The following is a 19,028-nucleotide window of genomic DNA, read 5'->3' as shown; positions in this document are numbered from 1 at the left end:
CCTTTCACTGTATCCACTAAGAATATGGAGCCACACCCCTGGAATTGCTTTCATTGTCTGTCCGGTTATGACCAGTTTGACAGACAGGGTCATTTGCTTCTCTTTGCATTCAGTTTTAAGTTTGCTTTCCCCATCATTGTTATTTAATTTTCTTTTTTTTTTCTTTTTTTTGGGGGGGGGGGGATCAGGTAAATTACTTACATGGCTGAAAAGTAAAAAGCTAAAAAAAATAATGACTCTTCCATCCCTATCTTTCCTGCCCTATTCACACTTACTCCCATAGGTGATCATTTTCATTATTTGGGGGTGTTTTTTTTCTTTTTTTTTTTCATTTTCATTATTTCTGCCTTACTCTTCCCATGTTCCATTTTTACAAAACGAATAAGGACAAGTACATATAGATATGTATGCACGTTCTTATTTCTCTTTCTTACAAAAAGATCACATACTGTAAGTACTTTTCTGCACTTTGTTTTTTTATTCACTTAAAAATACATCTTAGAAACTATTCCATATGAGTCCCTAGAGAGCCTCCTCAATCTATTTGAAAAATTAATTTTTAATTACACAAGCAATAATAGCTCTTTTCGTGTTCTTTAAAAGCAAAGCCTGGGGGCGCCTGGGTGGCTCAGTTGGTTAAAGCATCTGCCTTCAGCTCAAGTCACGATCCCAGGGTCCTGGGATTGAGTCCCACGTCGGGCTCCCTGCTCAGTGGGAAGTCTGCTTCTCCCTCTGCCTCTCCCCCCACCCCACCCCACCCCCCACTCATGCTCTTTCTCTTTCTCTCTCTCTCAAATAAATAAATAAAATCTTAAAAAGTAAAAAGCAGAGCCTGTAAGGCTGAAGACTCTCTCGACATTTCCCCAGTCTCCCACATCCTCATGCAGCCATGCCCAGAGTTTGCTGTTCATCCTCCCCAGACCCTTCCCCATGCATGCATGCAGCATACACACACTGGGGAAACATTTCTCTACATTGATGGTATCACATTATAAACATGACTCTGCCGACCAGCTTTTTTGACTGAACAATGCATGAGTATTCAGCCATGTCTCCAGGTAGCATCCCCCCTTCCCCATCTGAAGAAATCCTTCACCTCCTGAAGGCCCAGCTCAAATGTCACCCCCTCTTTAAGCCTGCCACGGGCATTATAGGACTGAAGTCATCCTTCCCAATCCTGCACTCCCGCTGCCTAGACAGGCACATGCTGGGTGAGTATGGGTGCTTCTAAGAACAGGGCCCATGCCTTCATTTCACATTCTTCCAACAAACATTAACTGCAGACCTACTACGGACCTCCTATGCCAGCCTTGGGCGAGACACTGAGCAGAGAGTGGAGGAAAAGGCAGATGGGGCCCGCTGGTCAATTGTGAATGCAGTGGGGGGTAGTCAATAGCGTGAATGTGGCAGCCAGCTGTCTGGGTTCAGATCCTGGCTCTGCTTCTCAGGAGCCATGTGACCTTGCAGATCCTGCCTTTATTTAAGATTCTGGGACTTCCCTCATCATATTTCTTGCATTAATTTTATTTTTTAATAAATAGTTCATGAACATATTATTTACTTTTATTACTGAAGGTTCAGGGCACCCCCCCTTTCAATTTTGTGTCTGAGGTGAGTGCTTCACTCAGCTCACCATGGTCCTGGCCTTGCCTTGTGAAATTATTTCATTCCTTCGCGCCCCAGTTTTCTCTGGAAACTGAAACATTTCTCTAAAATGGGAAGAACAATAGCACCTCCCTCGCAGTGTTGCTGCAAGGATTAAATAAACTAATATATGTACAGGGATTAGACCAGAGCTCAGAAGGTGTAAGGTGAGTATTAGCCGTCCTTATGACCATGGTGCCTGGGACGTGGGGAGTACGCAGTTAATGTTGGCTATTAAATGAATGCTACAATAGTCACTGCATGCTTGGCATTTAATTTGACACCTCTCACCATCTTCATATCAAGCAGGATTTTTCCACAATCATCTGGAATATGTAATAGGCTTGGTGGTGCTCTTTGCCCTGCAATGATTTGTTTTAAATGTAATCTCATAGTTGTTTTTTTTTTTTTAAGATTTTATTTATTTATTTGAGAGAGAAAGAACAAGAGAGAGCACTGGGGGGTGGGGGGCAGAGGGAGAGGGAGAAGCAGGCTCCCCACAGCAGGGACTCCATCCCAGGACCTCAGGATCATGACCTGAGCTGAAGGCAGCCGGTTAATCCACTGAACCACCCAGGTGCCCCTAATCTCACAGTTCTTTCATGAAGGATGAAAAGTTCCTCACTCAGACCATTCTGCCTTCTTGCAAAACTCCATTCATCTTTGTCCGTGATCACTCGTTACCTTTTCCCCCAGCACACTCTCCAAGGCTCAGGACCCCTCCCTGGACCAGTAACAAATGCACCTCAATCACCTGTCACCTTTGCCTTCATTACCTCGTTTCCTTCTCACATTCAGGCTACTAATTCACGAGGGATATTTACAAAAAAAGGTCTTCTGTTGTCTGTCTTCTGTCAGAGCAGAAACCTCAGGAGTGCCAGGCAGATCCGCCTCCCTCCTGACTTAAAATCTTCCAGCCTAGAGCCGTCCATCTTGGAGCTCTTCCTTCCATTCATTCCAGCCCCTCCCTGAGCTAGTTGGCTCTTAAATACAGCTCAGTTATTAATCTTTCTCTCATTGAACTGTTCCTTTTTCCTTTCTTACTCCATAACACATGAATTCTTTTTCTTCCATTTTCTATATTTTATTTCTATATATTTTATTTTCTATATTTTATTTCTATAGAAATATATAAAATATATTTCTATATTTTACTTGCTTTCCATCTAGAATCTTGATATTCTACACTCTAGCTTCCTTGCCTATTTAGTTCAAAGCAACAAATATTGATCTCCATTCCGTGCGGTACTTCCCAATTGTCCCCAGTGCCATTTAATGCATCCATTTGTAAAGCTTCTATCTTCCTGAATCCATTTCCCTTGTGATTAACTTCACACCCAGGGCCATTGCCACAGTCAAAGTCATCGTGGCTCCTGGCTCCACTCCTAGGCGGCTCATCTACCCTGGCCTTGGTCCCCAGTTCCTCCCACACTGCTCAGTGCCTACAGAAACCTCCACTGCCTGTCCCTAGCTCTGCTGAGAAAAGAACATGGCCCTGGGGGCCGCCAGACACCAGGAAACCGAGGTACTCCTGGCAGAAACGCTGACAGCTTCTCAATCACAATAAGGGCACATTTCGTTCATGTTCTCCTGGGTCCAAGTTCTATTCAGGAGAATGGCTTTTGTTATTGTTTTTCCTATTTCTAAGTAGTTTGAGGTTTTTTTTCTTTTAGTTTAAATTAGTGTTCTTTATGTCTTTGTTTTATTGCCTTGTGGGCAAATGATATGGAAAATATGCTTTCCGCCTTTTGTGTTTAACTGTTCTTAGTGGCTTCAGATAGGATCTATTTTTGTAGTTGGTGCATGGGCACATAAAGAAGGTATATTCTTTACTTGCAAAGTAGAAAGTTCTATGTATGTCCATGATACCAGTAGTAAGAGCCACCCTCCATGGAGGGCTTGCCATGCGCCAGGCTCTGTGCCATGCCCTTTCCACCTGTTTGCTCATGTAACCCCCCCTGCAAGAAATGTCTATTGTGATCCTCATGTACTGATGGGAAAACTAGGGCTCAGAGGTGTTCAGGTCACACAATAAGAGGCGTGGAGCTGAGATTAAAATTTAAGTCTGATTGTTAAACTCAGGCTAGTTTATGATTGAAGTCTTCCCTATCAGGGACTCATGGAGCTCCTGGGGGACGTAAAGAGCCCTCCAGTTATGTAAAAATCCCAGCGTACCTGCAGAAGTGCATTTTTCGGAAGCAAGGGTTCTTTGAGCTCATTAGATTCTCCAAAAAAGGTCAAGAATCACTGTTCTGTATCGGTGTGTATTGTCTATTTGATCTATCAAAGATGGAGATGGGTGTTGTAACATACCCCTCTGTCCTGGGTTTCTTTCTATTTCTTTCTTTTCTGCTTTATCTATTTTGCTGCAATGTTTTCCAGCACATCAAGGCCTAGGACTCATATCATCAATGCAAATTGTACCTCTTTTTCAACATAAAATGACTGTCTACAACTAAATAACTACTTTTTAGAATCCAGACTTACTAACCCTTGCTAGCTATATACCTTAGACCCCACATTTTCCTTCTCTGAACTTTGGTTCTATAAAGCACAAGCCCCCTTCCTGCCATTAGGTCCCTGGGTTTAGACTCAGCAGAAACCTTAAGCCCACAAGGCCAGAAACACGTATCTACAAATGAATTCCTACTTCCTCTCTATAGACATGCTTCCTCTCTCCAGTTCAAGCAGGTAGTAGGCTCCAGGCTTACTTGCCTCTTAGGAGATTTGAAGCAAGGCTTTTTTCCTTCCCAAACCCAAGGAAGAACAGAGTTCACCTAATGAGAACAGGCTTGAAGAAGAGCATGAAAAAGAAAGAAACAGTTTGGATGGTACCTTGCTCCCAGCCAGGCTGTGCTGGTCCATCCTGAACATACACAGCGTCCTAGAACACCAATGTCGATGAGGATGTTCTGTGATGGTGGTGGAACAGAACCAAAAAGGCCACTTCTTAGTCACACCCAAGCAGAGATAAAAACAGAGACTCTCAAGCAATCCCTTAAATGAGCAAACATCCCCTCCCACCTCACCTGAGTGACTATCACCTCCTAGGCACAAAGTACTACCCAGTCACCTAATTACCCCACTTTCTGACAGCACTCAATCCAAAACAAATCCCCACGTCCCCTAACACAGACCCCAACTCTCTAATAAGCTCCCTAACCTCTCTTACCCTGATGCCACAGCTCCCCAATGTGTGTATCCCGCTCGATCCGGCAGGTGATACACCCAACTCTGTTTGCACATTGGTATGTGCCTGGGCTCTCTGGCTGGTGGGCACCACCAAGGGATTTCCCCCAGGACAAAAAGAGCCCTCCCCCCCAGGCTTGGGGGGGAGGGAGAGGGTCTGTAGAGGTGATCTGTGTCCCCTCTCAAGCTGCACCTTGAGGAGGGATGGGTGTTCTGCAGAGACCATGGGGATTACCAGAGATCCTGCACCCCTAGCAGAGTGTGGATGTGCTGAGCAGGGGACATGAGAGGACCATGTGGGCTAGAGCCATGGGCAGCTTCACAAAAATGGCTGGATAAGACAGCTGGAAAGAAGCTGCCCTGTTAGAGCCTAGGGGAGGGGTTGCCTCGAGAGTGGCTGAGATTAATTTACCCAACAACCCACCAGGTTAGAGACCATCAACAATTAGTTGATTTAAGAAAATTAAGAAATTAGGTGTCTCTTGGCCTCCATCTGTGGCCTGACTTTCATACCTACTACACTGATTAAGTACAAAGGGGGACTAAAGGAACACAGGGTGTCTTGATTAACTACAATGCGGAGATAAGTCAGGCCTCCAGAAGACTCTGAACCCAGGCCTGAAAGGAAACCAGGACTCTGTGTTCACCTCCCATCCCTGCTTCTTTCCGCAGGTCTGTCTGATCCTTTTCTGCCATTTCATGTGGTCTGCCATTCAGTGCTCCAGAAGGAGATGCCACCTCACAGCTCCCAAATGGACCCCTTTGGCCAGCCTAGGGTCCCGGGAAAGCAGAGCTTGAGGCCAAAGGGGGCACTTTGCTGGAGACTGGAAGTCAGGGAGCAGGAGGGGCAGGCAGGAGGGGAGCCATTCAAAGATGCGTCACCAAGTGGCCAGAGCTTCCAGTTATGGGTTGCTTGATCCCACAGGCCCAGCCGAGGAGTCGTCCTTCTGGGAGAAGGAAGGGAAAGCATCTCAAATGCCTTCCCACCATTCCCTGAATGTTCCATCTCTGGACCTGTGGTCTGCCACCCAATCCTGTGATTAGGTGAGTCCTACTTATCCATCAGTTCTCCACTTAAACATGACCTTCTCAGGGCAGCCAGCAGACAACTGGTCCCTTCATACACTAGTCACCGTTGTGGCCACAAATTCACATGCAGCCATGGACATAATCACATGAACTCTGCAGACAGACGGTTCAGTTCCAATTCTGGGTCTGCCACTCATCAGCTGTGAGACCTTGAACAAGTCACTGAATCTCTCTGTACTTCAATTTCTTTGTCTGCAAAATGGGAACAAAAATAGTATCTACCCCATAGTCCTGCTGTGAGGATTGACTTGTTATGTAGAGACTGCTTAGAAGTGCCTGGCCCAAGATAAATGCAATATAATGTTTGTAAAAATAAGCAAATTAACAAAATACAAGTGTGATATTAATGGCAGGTTAATAGTAATAGAAGTTTTTTTTAAGCTGGAAATATTTTTAAATCTCCCAAAAATCATCAGAGATGTAATAATATATGTGTCGTAGGCCAGGAATCCAAATTGGTGGCCAAAGAACTCAGGGCCAGTTTTATTCTGGAGGTATTTGCCAATGCGACCAATCGAGAGGTTAAAATGCCCTTTTGTCAGGTTCAAGGTGCTAGGTAGGCACAACTTAGAATCCCAGCCAAAGGTAGGGATCTTTGTAAAGCACCTTTGGGCTGGGACTCTGTGGGCTCCCTTCTAGGAATAAGCATGAATCAGAAGGAAGCCAGCCATGGGATAGACTGCAGCCTGACTTGGCAGGACTAAGCCTGGAACCCCAAAATCCTTTATGAAGGAAGCTAATATGTTAGGTCTCAAACTATTTCTACAAATACTTTCTCAAATAAAATGTCTAGGCAAAAAAAAATTGAAGATATGAGGAGACAAGACAAAAGTAAACTAGAAACAGCAGAAACAACAGACCACAGAAATAGACCCATAGGATTCCAGGTATTGGAATCCTCAGACACAGACCGTGAAATGTTATGTTTTATCAACTCCAAAATGCCATTAATTACTATAGACAGCATTATTTGATGTCCTACCAAAAGAAGAAAATTAGGCTGCCAATAGGTCACATGAGCCTCTCATTGCTTTGAAATTGATTTCAACCATGTGAAGAGATCAGGCAATTTCTCCTGCCTTCAATAGCATTGTTTCATGAATGATGGGCAATCCTTTGCATGGCTTCAGTATCAAAAGGCAATACAGGGCTTCTTGTCAAGATGAACTAACAGAGACCAGATTTACCCTCCCAGATTTACCAGATTTAACCTTTAGTTATCTGCAATAACTAAAAAGTGGGATAAGATGTATGAAACAATGGCAGTCGAGATATTGGACATCAACAACAAAGGACAGTGACTCCAGGGAGGAAAGAAACAATTGAGGGGAGCCCTATGATGCCCCAACCACAGCTCAGGGAAGAGAAACCTTGGCAGCCTCCCCGAGTTGCAGAGAAGCTGGGAGTGTAGGGAAGCCAGGGCAGCTGGAGTTTGCCCCGCAAAGTATTGGAGAGAAGAAAGATTCTCAGAGAGAACTCCAGAGATCTAGAGGGTCCCCTTTGAATATTCAGTTGATAGTTTATCAGCACATGCATGTGAGGAAACTACCCAAGGCCAAGGCAAAGCACTACCTTCAAAGATTAGAGGGAAAGGTGCACAGAGCTCACACAGGGGCAGGAATAGTGCCTTTCTGCAACAGCAAAAGCAGAAAACCTCACAGTGAGGTTCCCACCCATTTCTAAATGACCTCGAGGCATCATTTAGGTATCTAAGAAGGATCTTGCCTCAGTAGTGGGGAAAAATTAACCCTAGGTTAAATGCAGCTCTGCTATTTCCTCATAAAGATCTGAAAGGGTCAAATTATTTCCAAATAACTTAACTGCATCCCAGAACAAAGCTCAACAATGTTTATATGACTATAAAAATATCCAGCACCCGACAGGATAAAATTTACCATATCCAGAACCCACCATCCTCAGCATCTCCACTGCCAATTCTCTGGTCTGGGCCGCCATCATCTCTCATCTGAATGATAACAGTAACCTCCTAGCAGGTCTTCCTCATCACCCCTTGCTTCTAGCAGCAGTCGGGATAGACCAGGTTATGCTGCAGTAACAAATAACACCAAAAAGCCCAGCCACTTAACCAGCAATGGTTTTGCTCCATACTCACATTCAGCCCAGATCTGGAGAAGGTCTCTGCTCATCTGTCTTGGCCCATTTGGGCTACTATAACAAAATACAATAGATAGGTGGCTTATAAACAACAGAAATTTATTTCTCACAGTTCTGGAGGCTGAGAAGTCTGAGATCAGCTTGCCAGCATGGTTGGAGTCTTCTCGTTTTGTCTTCACATGGTGGAAGGGACAGGGAAGCTCTCTCAGGCCTTTTTTTACAAGGGCACTAATCCCATTCATGAAAGCTCTGCCTCTCAAAGGCCCCCCTTCCTAATACCATCACCTTGTGGGCGGTGGGGGTCACATCAGACCATAGCGCCATCATCGTCTCTCCAGGTTCCAAGCTGGCAGAGCAGCCACCATCTGGAGCATTGCCAGGCACAGAGTAGGGGTGAACTTGCCTATTGGCCCTCCTGCCTGGAAGTGATACGCTTTGCTTCTGTTCACATTTCAATGGCCAAGCAAGTCACATAACCCACTCTGAATGGAAGGGGGTGGAAGACCGCAATCCAAGCATGTGTCCAGGAGAGCTAGGATCTATTCTCATGCTAGCAGACAGAGCGATCAGATACATACATCAGATCACTCTGCCCCTCAGGGTGAAAGCCAGCTCTCCATGGTCCCTATAAGGCCCTCTGGAAGTCAGTACCCCATTACCTCTCTGACCCCATGTGTCCTGCTTCTCTTCCCTTTCCCTGCTCCCCTCCAACCACACTGGCTTCCATTCTGTTCTTAGACATGCCAGCCATGCTCCCTCCTTTGCACTGGCTGTTTCCTCCTTCTGGAAGGTTCTTCCCCCAGGCACAGTCATGGCTCACTCATTACCTTCAAGTCTGTACTCAAAGTCAGCTCCTCAATGAGCCTACCTATTCCACCCTATTGAAAATTGCTTCCTGCTCTCCTGACCCCCAGCCTCCTAGTCCCCATTAGCCTGCACTATTTCTGTTTTGCTCCTAACACTTTTTACTTTCTAATGTGCTGTACAATTTCCCTATTTCTTATGTTTATTGCTAGAATATGAGTGTCACAAGAAAAAGGATCTTTACCTGTTTAGTTCGATGATGTATCCCAAGCACCTCAGGCAATGCCTGGCACATATTAAGAGCCCAATAAGTACTGTGTATGCAAGTGATAAATACTTGTATACAAGCAATCAATAAATACTAGTGTATACATAACTAGGCTCCCTGGGCTACCTGCACTTTGGGATCATGCTCTGACACACTTTATCTGAATAGGCAAGGTTGAACCATAACCTTCATATTCAATGCAACAAACTTATAGGGTAACCAAGCAGTTAGACTCAGCTGGCAGCGTGGGGTGTGGGAAGCACTGGGGATGATCAAACAGTAATTTTTGCCCCTGGGGCAGGAGTGTGGGCGTGCCCTGGCAGCAGTGACAAGCTGGCAGCCACTGTGGCTGAATGAGGAAATGCACCCAGTCTGATTGGGGGAAGCTGTTCAAGGACAGGTGACCTCTATGTTTTAATATCTTTCTGCAAGTTTCTCTAGGCTCTGTGAACAAGATGAGAGTCACCAGGCTTGGTCCCCTCAGAGGTCTCTGGCATATGTGCCCGTTAACCTGAAATGCAGCCCAAACCCTTTTTGCTATCGACCTGATCTTTCACACACTCACACATCTGTTTGTTCATCCGTTCATTCCTTCGACAAGCATCTGCTGAGCAGTTGCCAGGGGTCCAGACACTGTGGGAAAGAAGAGGCCCTGCCTTTCTCATGGAGAGGAAGGTCATCCATTTATTCAACAGCTACTTACTTACTACGAGCCCATGAGCCCTGTGCCGGTGTTGCAGAGAATTAATGAGACAGACTGAACTGACCTCATGGAGCTGATGCGCTATTGACAGATCAATAAAAGCATGCAACAGTCATGAGTGCTGTGAAGGAAATGCACATGGGAGAGAGATGAGGGGGGCTACTTTAGGGAAGGTCTCAGAAGAGATGACATTTAAACGAAGGCCTAAAAGACAGGAATGGGTCAGTTGAGGGGAAAGCCTTGCAGTAGGAGGGAACAGTGTGTGCAAAAAGGTGGGTATTCTAGGAATGGAGAGAAGGTCAGAGTGGCTGGAGGGGAGTGTGCCAGGGGGAGGGGATGAAATGAGGCCCAGAGGACAGCAGAAGCCAGAACCTGCGGGGCTTGACTATCGTGAGGCCTTGGCCTTTATAGGTGTTATCTAACTTGTCTTTTCTAAAAACCCATCCAGCTGGAGACAGAGAATGGCTTTAGAGCTGTCAGTCCATTTGGGCTACAATAACAATATTATAGACTGGCTGGCTTAAAAACAACAGAAACATTATTGCTCACAGTTCAGGGAGCTAGGAATTCCAAGACCAAGGTGCTGATTTGGAATCTGGTAAGAGCCCACATCCTAGTTCCCAGACAGCTGCCTTCTCACTATGTCCCCACATGGTAGAAGGGGAGAGGGAGCTCTCTGGAATCTCTTTGATAAGGGCACTCATCTCATTCATGAAACTCCACCCTTATGACCTAATCATGTTCTGGAGATTCGCACCTCTAAATAACCTCAAATTGGGAATTAGATTTCAACATGGATTTGGGGACACAAACATTCCATCTGTAGCAGAAAGACATCTACTTAATGAAGAGAAGTGGATACAAACATTAAGAAAACATCAGTCCGGTCCTCAAGTGGGGTCTTGCTTCTGGAAAGAACATGGGTCAGACACCCAATAGGTCTGAGTTCAGATCCCAGCTTCTTCACTTTTCTGTGCTATGACGCCAGGCAACTTCTCTGAGCTTTGTTTTTCTCACTTGAAAATGGGAAAAATAACGCACACTGTGGGTTTCTTGGGTAAATTAGATAGAGAAATGGATGTGGAATGTCTGGTGCTATACATAACACCTGGGAGGTGATCAGACACACACACACCCCTTTACCCACACATCCCTTTACAAAGTGGGGAAAGACAGATATAGGCACAGTTTATAAGCACAAAGTAGGTAGGGCTGAAAGCAGCACTAAAGGATCCAGGTCGTGGAGGCCTTGAATGCCAATCTCTAGCACATGAACATTGATGAGCAGTGGGAGCCAATGAGGGTTTCTGAGCAGGGGAGGGTTATGGACAGAGCGTCCTTTTAGGAGGAAGATAATTATGGCAGCCAGGAAAAAGGGGAAGATGGAAGGAAGCTGTGCTTTCCTTCTTCCAGCCCCTGAAATGTAACTTCACTCAAGCTCCTCCCCACCCCCAAAGCTCTGCCCTGCAACCTGGGCACCTGGAACTTTGCTCTAAGGCTCACCTCCTTCCAGCCCATGATCTCTTTCACAGGACCACATGTGCCTGGCCGCTGAGCATTTGTAGGTTCGGCTGTGTTCATTGTGAGCATCTTGCTGTGCCAGTCAATCAGACAACAGTCTCAGAGGGACGAATCTCTTTTCAAAGTCCCCTGCCTTTGTTCTGGAAAGACACCTGATTCCATCTCAGACAGTTGATGAAGAGAGGAAGAAAAGGAGCAGGGCCTCAGCTCCCTGGGCCTGGCTGTCCATCCTGGGGACTTGGGATTTGGGAGAAGTACAGCCTGACAGTCAGGCAGACATCAAAAATCACAAAAAGACCAGAGCCTAATTCAGGCTGATGGACTCGATGCCCCTCGGATGTATAGCCCTCCTCCCAAATAAACCTACCATATGGAATTCTGCAGTCTGTCAGCTTCAGCATTGATTTTCTAAGGTCTGCAGCCCTCAAGCTTGCAAAATGCACTTCTAGAACAGAAATTTAGAAAAATAAAATCAGCTAAGGCAGCAAATTTACCTTTTTCTCTGCCCTGTTCTCTTCACACCCCAATCAGGGAAAATGCCAGGGTTCCCAGGAGTGTGGACACAGTGAAGCTTGGTGTGAAGAGGTCTCTGGGGAATGGGTAGGGACAAAAGCAAGCCCAGCCCTGGAGAGAACTTAGGTTAGAGTTAAGGAGATGGAGATGGATTCATTCATCCCACAGGCATTTTCTTTAGGCCTCTCAATGCTAGTCTGTGCCAGATGCTGGGGGACTTGAGACAAATTAGACCCATTCCAGCTCCTTGGGGGCTCAGAGTCTGCCAAAAGAATCAGATCTATAAAAAGGTAATAATAGCTATGACAAGGCACAGTGATAGCTGGAGGAGGGGTGGGAAAGCAATTATATATCTGGGATGGAGGGCTTCCTGGAGGAAGTGACATCCAAGCTGGGCTTTGAAGGCTGAATAAGAGGTTACTGGCAGACAGGGTGGGGAAATGAATCGCTTACCCTAAGATATACGGATAGGAAAAAACAGAATATATTTCCTTCTGGAGATCACAAGTCATTTCTATTTTGGGGATGTGGGGAGAACAGAGGCAACTGGTGGGAGCTGAGACTGGACACAAAATCAGGGGCTAAAAAGAGGATCAGGACTGGGAAAGAGTAGATGTAGTTCATGGCAGAGTTAGTATTAAAATTGTTTGAGATTTGGATGCACTTAAAAGGAGACGTTTAGCTGTCTCTGATCAGCTAATAGCAAAATAACAAAAATACATGTACTTTATGTGTATTATCTCATTTAGACTCCAGAACAAGCCAATGAGGTCAGTGGCTATTCCTTTCCCATCTTACACATCTGGAGATAGAGTACAGAGACGTCAAGTGACTTGCCCAAGGTCAAACTTAGTAAATGGTGGTTGCCAGCCGCTGGGGAAAGAGGAATGGGAGTTATTGCTTAAAGGGTACAGAGATTCAATTTGGGAAGACAAAAAAAAGTTCTAGAGACGGATGTTGGGTGATGACTGCACAACAAGGTCAAGTACTTAATGCCACAGAACTATATACTTAAAATGGTTAAAATGGTAAATTTTATGTCATGCATGTTTTACTACAGTAAAAAGGAAGGGCATAGAAAGATGCAAGTTATTGCATCTTCTGCTACGGGCAGGTGAGAGGAAAGTCTGTCTTCCCAGGCCAGGCAGGCCACAGCAGAGCAGGGGAGCCCAGGAGGGCTGAAGACCCAACTTGGCCTCTCCGTGTGCAACTCGGCCAGGTCGCATCGCCTTTCTGGGAAAACCGAGGAAGCTGGCTGATTCACAGATTTCCTCTAGCGTCTGCCTTCTGTGGTTCTGCCTTATTAGGAAGGCTTGGCTCATTCAGAGGATGAGGTAAAAGGAACAGAAAAGCCAGGCCTTCCACATACTGGGCATTTCCAAGTAACTTGACTTGCAGTTGTGCTTCAGAAGAATGTGCCTTACAGAAATGCTATCAGTGAGGGTCCCGGCATGAAACAGATGCCTCCCTCAAGCAGGGTCACAGGGAAGTTTACTGAGGAGTCCACTCACAGAGGTGTGAGCAGGGCTTGGGGAACCCAGAGGGGATGGTGCAGTATCCAGGGCTTGCAACAGCAGGACTCTTAACACCCTTAGTGGAAAAAAGTGGTTCCAGGAACCCCGAGGGAGAAGGTATGTGGAAGGCCACCTTTGGTAAGCACAACCCTGCAGGAAGAAAACTCAGGAAAATTATACCTAGACCTCTCTCTTCTTCTGCCCTCAGTCTCCTGCCAGGGCCTCCCACTGGCCAAGCCTAACAGGAAGCTGAGTACAGGGAGCCCATCCATGAAACCCATACAGGCCATTCTCTGGGGCCAGAGCAGGGTGGTAAAACCTGGCAAGGCAGTTGGAGGGGCAAGTGGGGGGTGGATCCAAAGAGAATCAGCACCCAACTATCCAGGAACCTGGCCAGGGCTGCCGAGAAGCATCCTCCCCTGGATGACCCGTACTGTCTTTCAAAGGCTGACCTTGGATCCAGGGTGGGAAGGAGCCCTGGGTTCTTTCAGGCCTAGAGGGGAGTGATGCAGTTTGTTGGAAAGAGCCCCTGCTTCCTAGTGTGACAGCATTGGCCAGTCTCCTAAACCTGCATTGATGCATACACTCATTCAGACATTTGTTCAGCCACCACCTGAAAATGACTCTGAGCCAAGCCAGGGCTAGGAGGCACTGGATGAAGAAATGTGAAACAGCCCCACCCACCTTAGTTGGTGAAATATGCCTAGAGCCAGAGAGTGAGGGGTTCTTTCCACCAATTCTGTGAGTCTGGATGCTGCTCTCAGTCACCCCCTCTGTAGTATAGGCCAAACACCTTTTCCTCCCAGAGTTGTCTCGAGCATTCAAAAGGACCATTTCAGAAAAGCAGAAGGCACTGCCCCGGGCATGGAGGAAGTGCTCCACATTTGGGAATCAATGGCCTCTCTTCCAAGCTCGCATCTGCCCCAAGCTTCTATCCACCACCTTATTACGCTACTATTATTGCAATTATATTGTACTTGCATTTGTTGCGATTTTTATCTCCCTCTCTCCCCATCTCTCAGAGTGTACGCTTAGGAAAAGAAGCTGCTGGCCTCTCGCTACTCCCTGAATTCCCAAGGCTTGGGTCTGGGTTTAAAACTGCCAACATCTTATACCGTGGCCAGACATTGCCAACGGCTTCACATGCATCTTCACATGGGGAGGACAGCCCTGGTTGGCAGGCAGTCGTACTAGGCCCATTTTACAGATGAAGGAACTGAGCCCGGAGAGGTTAAGCAACTGGCCCAAGGCCACGGAATAGATAGCGGCAGAGTCCGAATTTGAACCCGGGAGCCCGGCCCTCAGATCTGGCGCTGGACCGTGGCTCCTGAGCTGAGCGAGTGCGGGAATGAATCGACCGGTCAGTCAGTGACTGGCCTGCGGATGCGCGCCCGTCCCCTCCCCCGGAGGCCGGGGGAGGGCGCCGGGACAAAGGCGAGGCGGAGGCCGGACGTGAGCCCTCCGGGTCCGCGCGCAGGGGGCGGGAACGGGGCCGGGCCCTTTAAGGGGGGCGGGGCGGCGGCGCGGGGGGCGGGCCGGGGGCGGGGGACGGCGGCGGGCCGGGCCCGAGGGCGCGCGGAGTGAAGGGCGGCGGCGGCGGCGTTTCGAGCTCGGCCTGTGATCTGCCGGGGCACCGGATAGCGCTCGGCCCCCCGCTTTCCGCCCGCGGCAGTGCGCCCCCCGCACCCGCGCTCCCCGCACCCGCGCTCGGCCCCGCGGAGGACGGCCATGCCGCCGCGGCGCAGCATCGTGGAGGTGAAGGTGCTGGACGTGCAGAAGCGGCGGGTGCCCAACAAGCATTATGTGAGTGCCGCGCGGCCCCCACGCCCCTTCGAGTCCGTGCCCCGCCGGGGGCGACCGAGAGCCCCCGGGTTCTGAAAACTTCCGAACCGTCTGCTCTCCCCCCCCCCCCCCCTCCCCTTCTCTCCCCCCTCGGCCCTGCTGCTGCGTGCCTGGGTCTCTCCCAGCTCCTCCCCCTCCCCCTCCTCTCTTTTGCCCGGTTCTCCTCCCCTTCTTCCCGTCCTCCCGCCTCGCCCCCTGCTCGCCCCTCTGCAGCTCCTCTCCTCCTTTCCGTCTCCCTCTTATCCCCCCCCCCAACTCCTCCTGCCTATCTGTGGAAAAGTCTGGCCCCAGCCAGTGTAGGGGACAGAGAGACAAAGAGGGGGAGGGGGGAAAAGAGATAGAGAGAGAAGCTCCTGTTCTCAGGCCGTCCGCCCTGTTCCTCCTTGTCCAGAGGCACCCAGACCCGCAGTGCCTAGCCACAGGTAGCTCCTCTAGGGATCGCCAAGTTTGTCTCCGTCCTTTTGGAGGATCCAGCCCGAGCCATCTCTGAGAATGGATCCTTTGAGTGCCTGCACCGTGAAAAGGTTTAAAAAAAAAAAAAAAAAGTCCCTGCCCTCTTTCTCCAACAACTTCTGTTTAAAAATGTAGGAAAGTTTTCTCCTGGTACCTCCCTCTGTAAAATGAGAGTCTTGTTTAGAGCTGGTAAGGACTTGAGAAAATGGGCCAGTAGGCTCATTTTGCAGATGGGAAGGCTGAGGCTCAAAGAAGCTGCAGGTTCTAGAACATGGAGCTGCATTCAGGCCTTCCCTTCCTCTGGAAGGTGTGCCAGGGCAGGCGGTGACCCCCAGATGGGAAGTGGATTCCGCAGCAGTCTAGGACCTGAATCTGGGCTCAAGGGGCCCTGGGATCACCTCAGAGGTTTTGGGAGGAGGGGTAATGGGTCTGTGGGATGTTGGGCCCAGGTGAGGTCGTGGGGAGGCCTTCTTACTGGAGGGAAGGGGGCTGTGGTGTCTCAGGTGGTGAGAAGGGGCAGTGGCAGCGCCTAGCTGCAGAGAAGTTAACCAGGAAGGAAAAAAGAGCAAGAGGGAGGGAAAAAATCCTAACAAAGAAGTGTAGAACAATGAATATAGCAAAGGGCGTTGGCTGGCTAAATTCAGCTCCTTGGCCTCCCTGCAAGCCTTCTCTGGATCTATTTTCTTAAGAGGCTCGTTCTTATAAAGCAGATCTGTGTGCCCTCCGTGAATAGTCTATAAAATCCTGAAAGGAGATAGCCGGAATCCACTCAGCACTCTCCACGAGAAAGGGTGTGCTGTGTGAGTCCGTATTGTTATTGGCTGGGAAGCCAGTTATTCAGCCCTTAGCCAGGCGGTGGGAAGCTATTTCCTGGACCTGTGGCATCTTTAAATAGAGTGAAGTTTCCCTTGATTCCAGAGCGGAGCTGAATTGTCTTTTTTTCTTCCTTTTTTTTTTTTTTTTTCTTTGTTAACTGTTTCCAATGCTGCCAAATCTTGGTTTCTTGTTTGAGCTTGTTGAGTGTGTAACTGAGTTGCCTTTTTGGTAGGAAGACAGTTTTCACCAACATGGCAACAAGAGGAAGTCTAAAATTCTCCATGCTGCCTCCCACCCAGTCTGTGAGCTGGCAGAACCAGAATAGATACAGCCACCACAAACTGGGCATCATCATCCACTCACTGTCTCCTGTCTGCTCCCAGCACATGCATATGAGGCAGAGATTCTTGAGCCCATTTGACAGATGAGGAGACTAAGGCTCAGAAAAGTGAGGTCCTATGCCTGAGGTCACAGTCACAGGCAGAGCAAGGATGTCAGTCCAAGTCTGTTGGACCCCAAAAAGTGGCATTCCACCAGAGCCCACCACTTCCTAGATCCCATACCTTCATAGTTTCCTTAAGCAGAGTCCCCTTAAGAACTAGGAAGTCTGCCATCATTTGTGATTGCCCTGTGGCTTTTCATCCTTTGCTTAATCAGATCCATCCCTGCCAGCTTTTTGAAGGTTCTGAGGCTTTAAGGGGAATCTTGCTTAGCTTTCCATCACTTTTTAGGGGCCCCTTGAAACAAGTTAAAATACGGATTTGGGTTCAAATCTTGGCCTCCACTTGGTAGCCATGTAGCCTCTCTGAGACTCAGTTTTCTCATCTGTACCTCAGGGGTGATGGTGCCCACTTCCTAGGGGGAGGGACCACATGACACCCAGACTGGCATGCCATAGCTGTGAGGGCCTGCCTCCCTGCTCCATGGTGTCCATGTCACTCTGAATGGGAAGGTGCCAAAGTCATGTGTGCAGGGATTTCACCAAAAACTTGTTTTTCTGCATGTGGGTTTAGTCACTCTTGTGACTCAAGGGGGCCCCCTCCCTGGTATCCAGGCTTTTGGGTTCATCATAATCAGATGAAGAGGGGCGATGGGTTGAACTGAAGCCCGAGGCATCCACAGGAACAGGGCAGATGTAGTACCATGATGGCAGGGGACCTGAACCCACCAGAAACTGCTGCTGCCTCCCCCTCCTGTTCTCAAGACATGTCCACCCCACCGCTCTGGAAGAAATGGGCCCGGAGGCCGCTGTCGGTGTGGGCCTAGACTTTCATCCCATTTGGTATCCTCCTCTTTGAACCTGACCCAGCCACCCTGGAGAGAAAGCATGGCAAGGGGAGTTGGACAGTCCTGAGCCCTGCCATTTCCCGCTGTGTGACCTTAGGCTGGTCGATTTATCTCTCTGAACAACATCTTCTATAATCTGCAAGTTGTGAATACTGTTCCTTCCCTCTGGGGCAGAATTTCTCAACATCAACACTGTTGACATTTTGAGCCATATCCTTCTTTGTTGTGGGGGGGCTGTCCTGAGCATTGTAGGGTGTTTAGCAACATCTCTGGCTTCTATCCACTAGGTGCCAGTAGCGTCCCCCTCCCGAATTGTGACAACCAAAAATATCTCCAGACATGGCCCCCAGGAGTTTAAAATCACACCCTGCTGACCGCTCCCCCCCCCCCCCCCCCCCCGCCCCAACAACTGTGTTAGAATATACAAATCAGTTACGGAGAATTCTGTTAAGCACACGCCCTAATTTTCCACCACCCCTCTCCCCATTTGCAGCTCCCTTGGCCACCACCTGTTCATCACTCAGTTGCCTTGGAAGGAACAGGTCACAGGTACTATAGATGTCGTGGAGAACCGCACCTGAGCTCAGGGCTGGGTCACCTGTTCCACCTGAAATGACATCTTCTCTATTATCAGGGCTGCACCCTCTCCATGCCCAGCCCCACCCGCCTTCGCTTCTGGGCACGGACGATCATCAGTGGGCCCAGGGGCAGAGCCACAGGCCAGGTCTGGAGAATGCAGAGGCAGAAACTCCCAGGACCTCTGAGATCCCAACAGTTGGGTAGGGATTATTGTGGATGATAATATCAACGAAACTATGATTTGGAGAGGCTCCCCTGGAGCGGCCTCCCTCTGTCAGCGGCAGGGAGAGTGAAGGCTTAGGGAACTGCTCCCCTTCTGTGCTAGCACATTCCTTCCCCAGAGCTCAGGGCTCTCGGAATGCATGGAAAGGGGGCTCTCAAGGGTGATGCCCTGGGGAGACCCTCCCTGGCTGGGTTATCTGGCTGGAGGAGGAGGTGCTCCCTGGAGGCTTTGCAGGATCACCCCATTTCCTGCACTGGAGTGGGATATATAGAAGCCTTGCTTCAGAAGAGAGTCCCTGTCTGCAGGAGCCAAGAGATGCTGGCTCGCTCTGTCTTGAGAGCTTTAGATGTTAAGAGGAGCAAGATGGTAGTAGTAGTTATAGCAGCAGTCATCATAATAGCTGAAATTTCATCAGTTGTTGTGGGCCAGGCGCTGGATGAACTTCTCTGCATAATTAGAAAATCGCAA

At 48.5% G+C, this 19,028-nt stretch overlaps 1 protein-coding gene across 2 annotated transcripts in view; it reads left to right on the top strand.

The window, feature by feature from the left end:
* Positions 1 to 14,926: 14,926 nt before the first annotated feature.
* SH3PXD2B (SH3 and PX domains 2B) overlaps positions 14,927 to 19,028 on the top strand; it is a 102,350-nt gene continuing 98,248 nt past the window's right edge. For both annotated transcript variants that reach the window (XM_032403719.1, XM_032403718.1), the window contains exon 1: positions 14,927 to 15,163. In XM_032403719.1, coding sequence (XP_032259610.1) covers positions 15,089 to 15,163 — 75 coding nt within the window. In that variant the 5' untranslated portion in view covers positions 14,927 to 15,088. The remainder of the gene's footprint in view (positions 15,164 to 19,028) is intronic.

Source organism: Phoca vitulina, unplaced genomic scaffold (genome assembly GCF_004348235.1).
Source record: "Phoca vitulina isolate PV1807 unplaced genomic scaffold, GSC_HSeal_1.0 scaffold6, whole genome shotgun sequence".
Classification (NCBI taxonomy): Eukaryota; Metazoa; Chordata; class Mammalia; order Carnivora; family Phocidae; genus Phoca; species Phoca vitulina.
The sequence above is the reverse complement of the archived record's forward strand: the minus strand, read 5'-3'. Positions and strand labels throughout refer to the sequence as shown.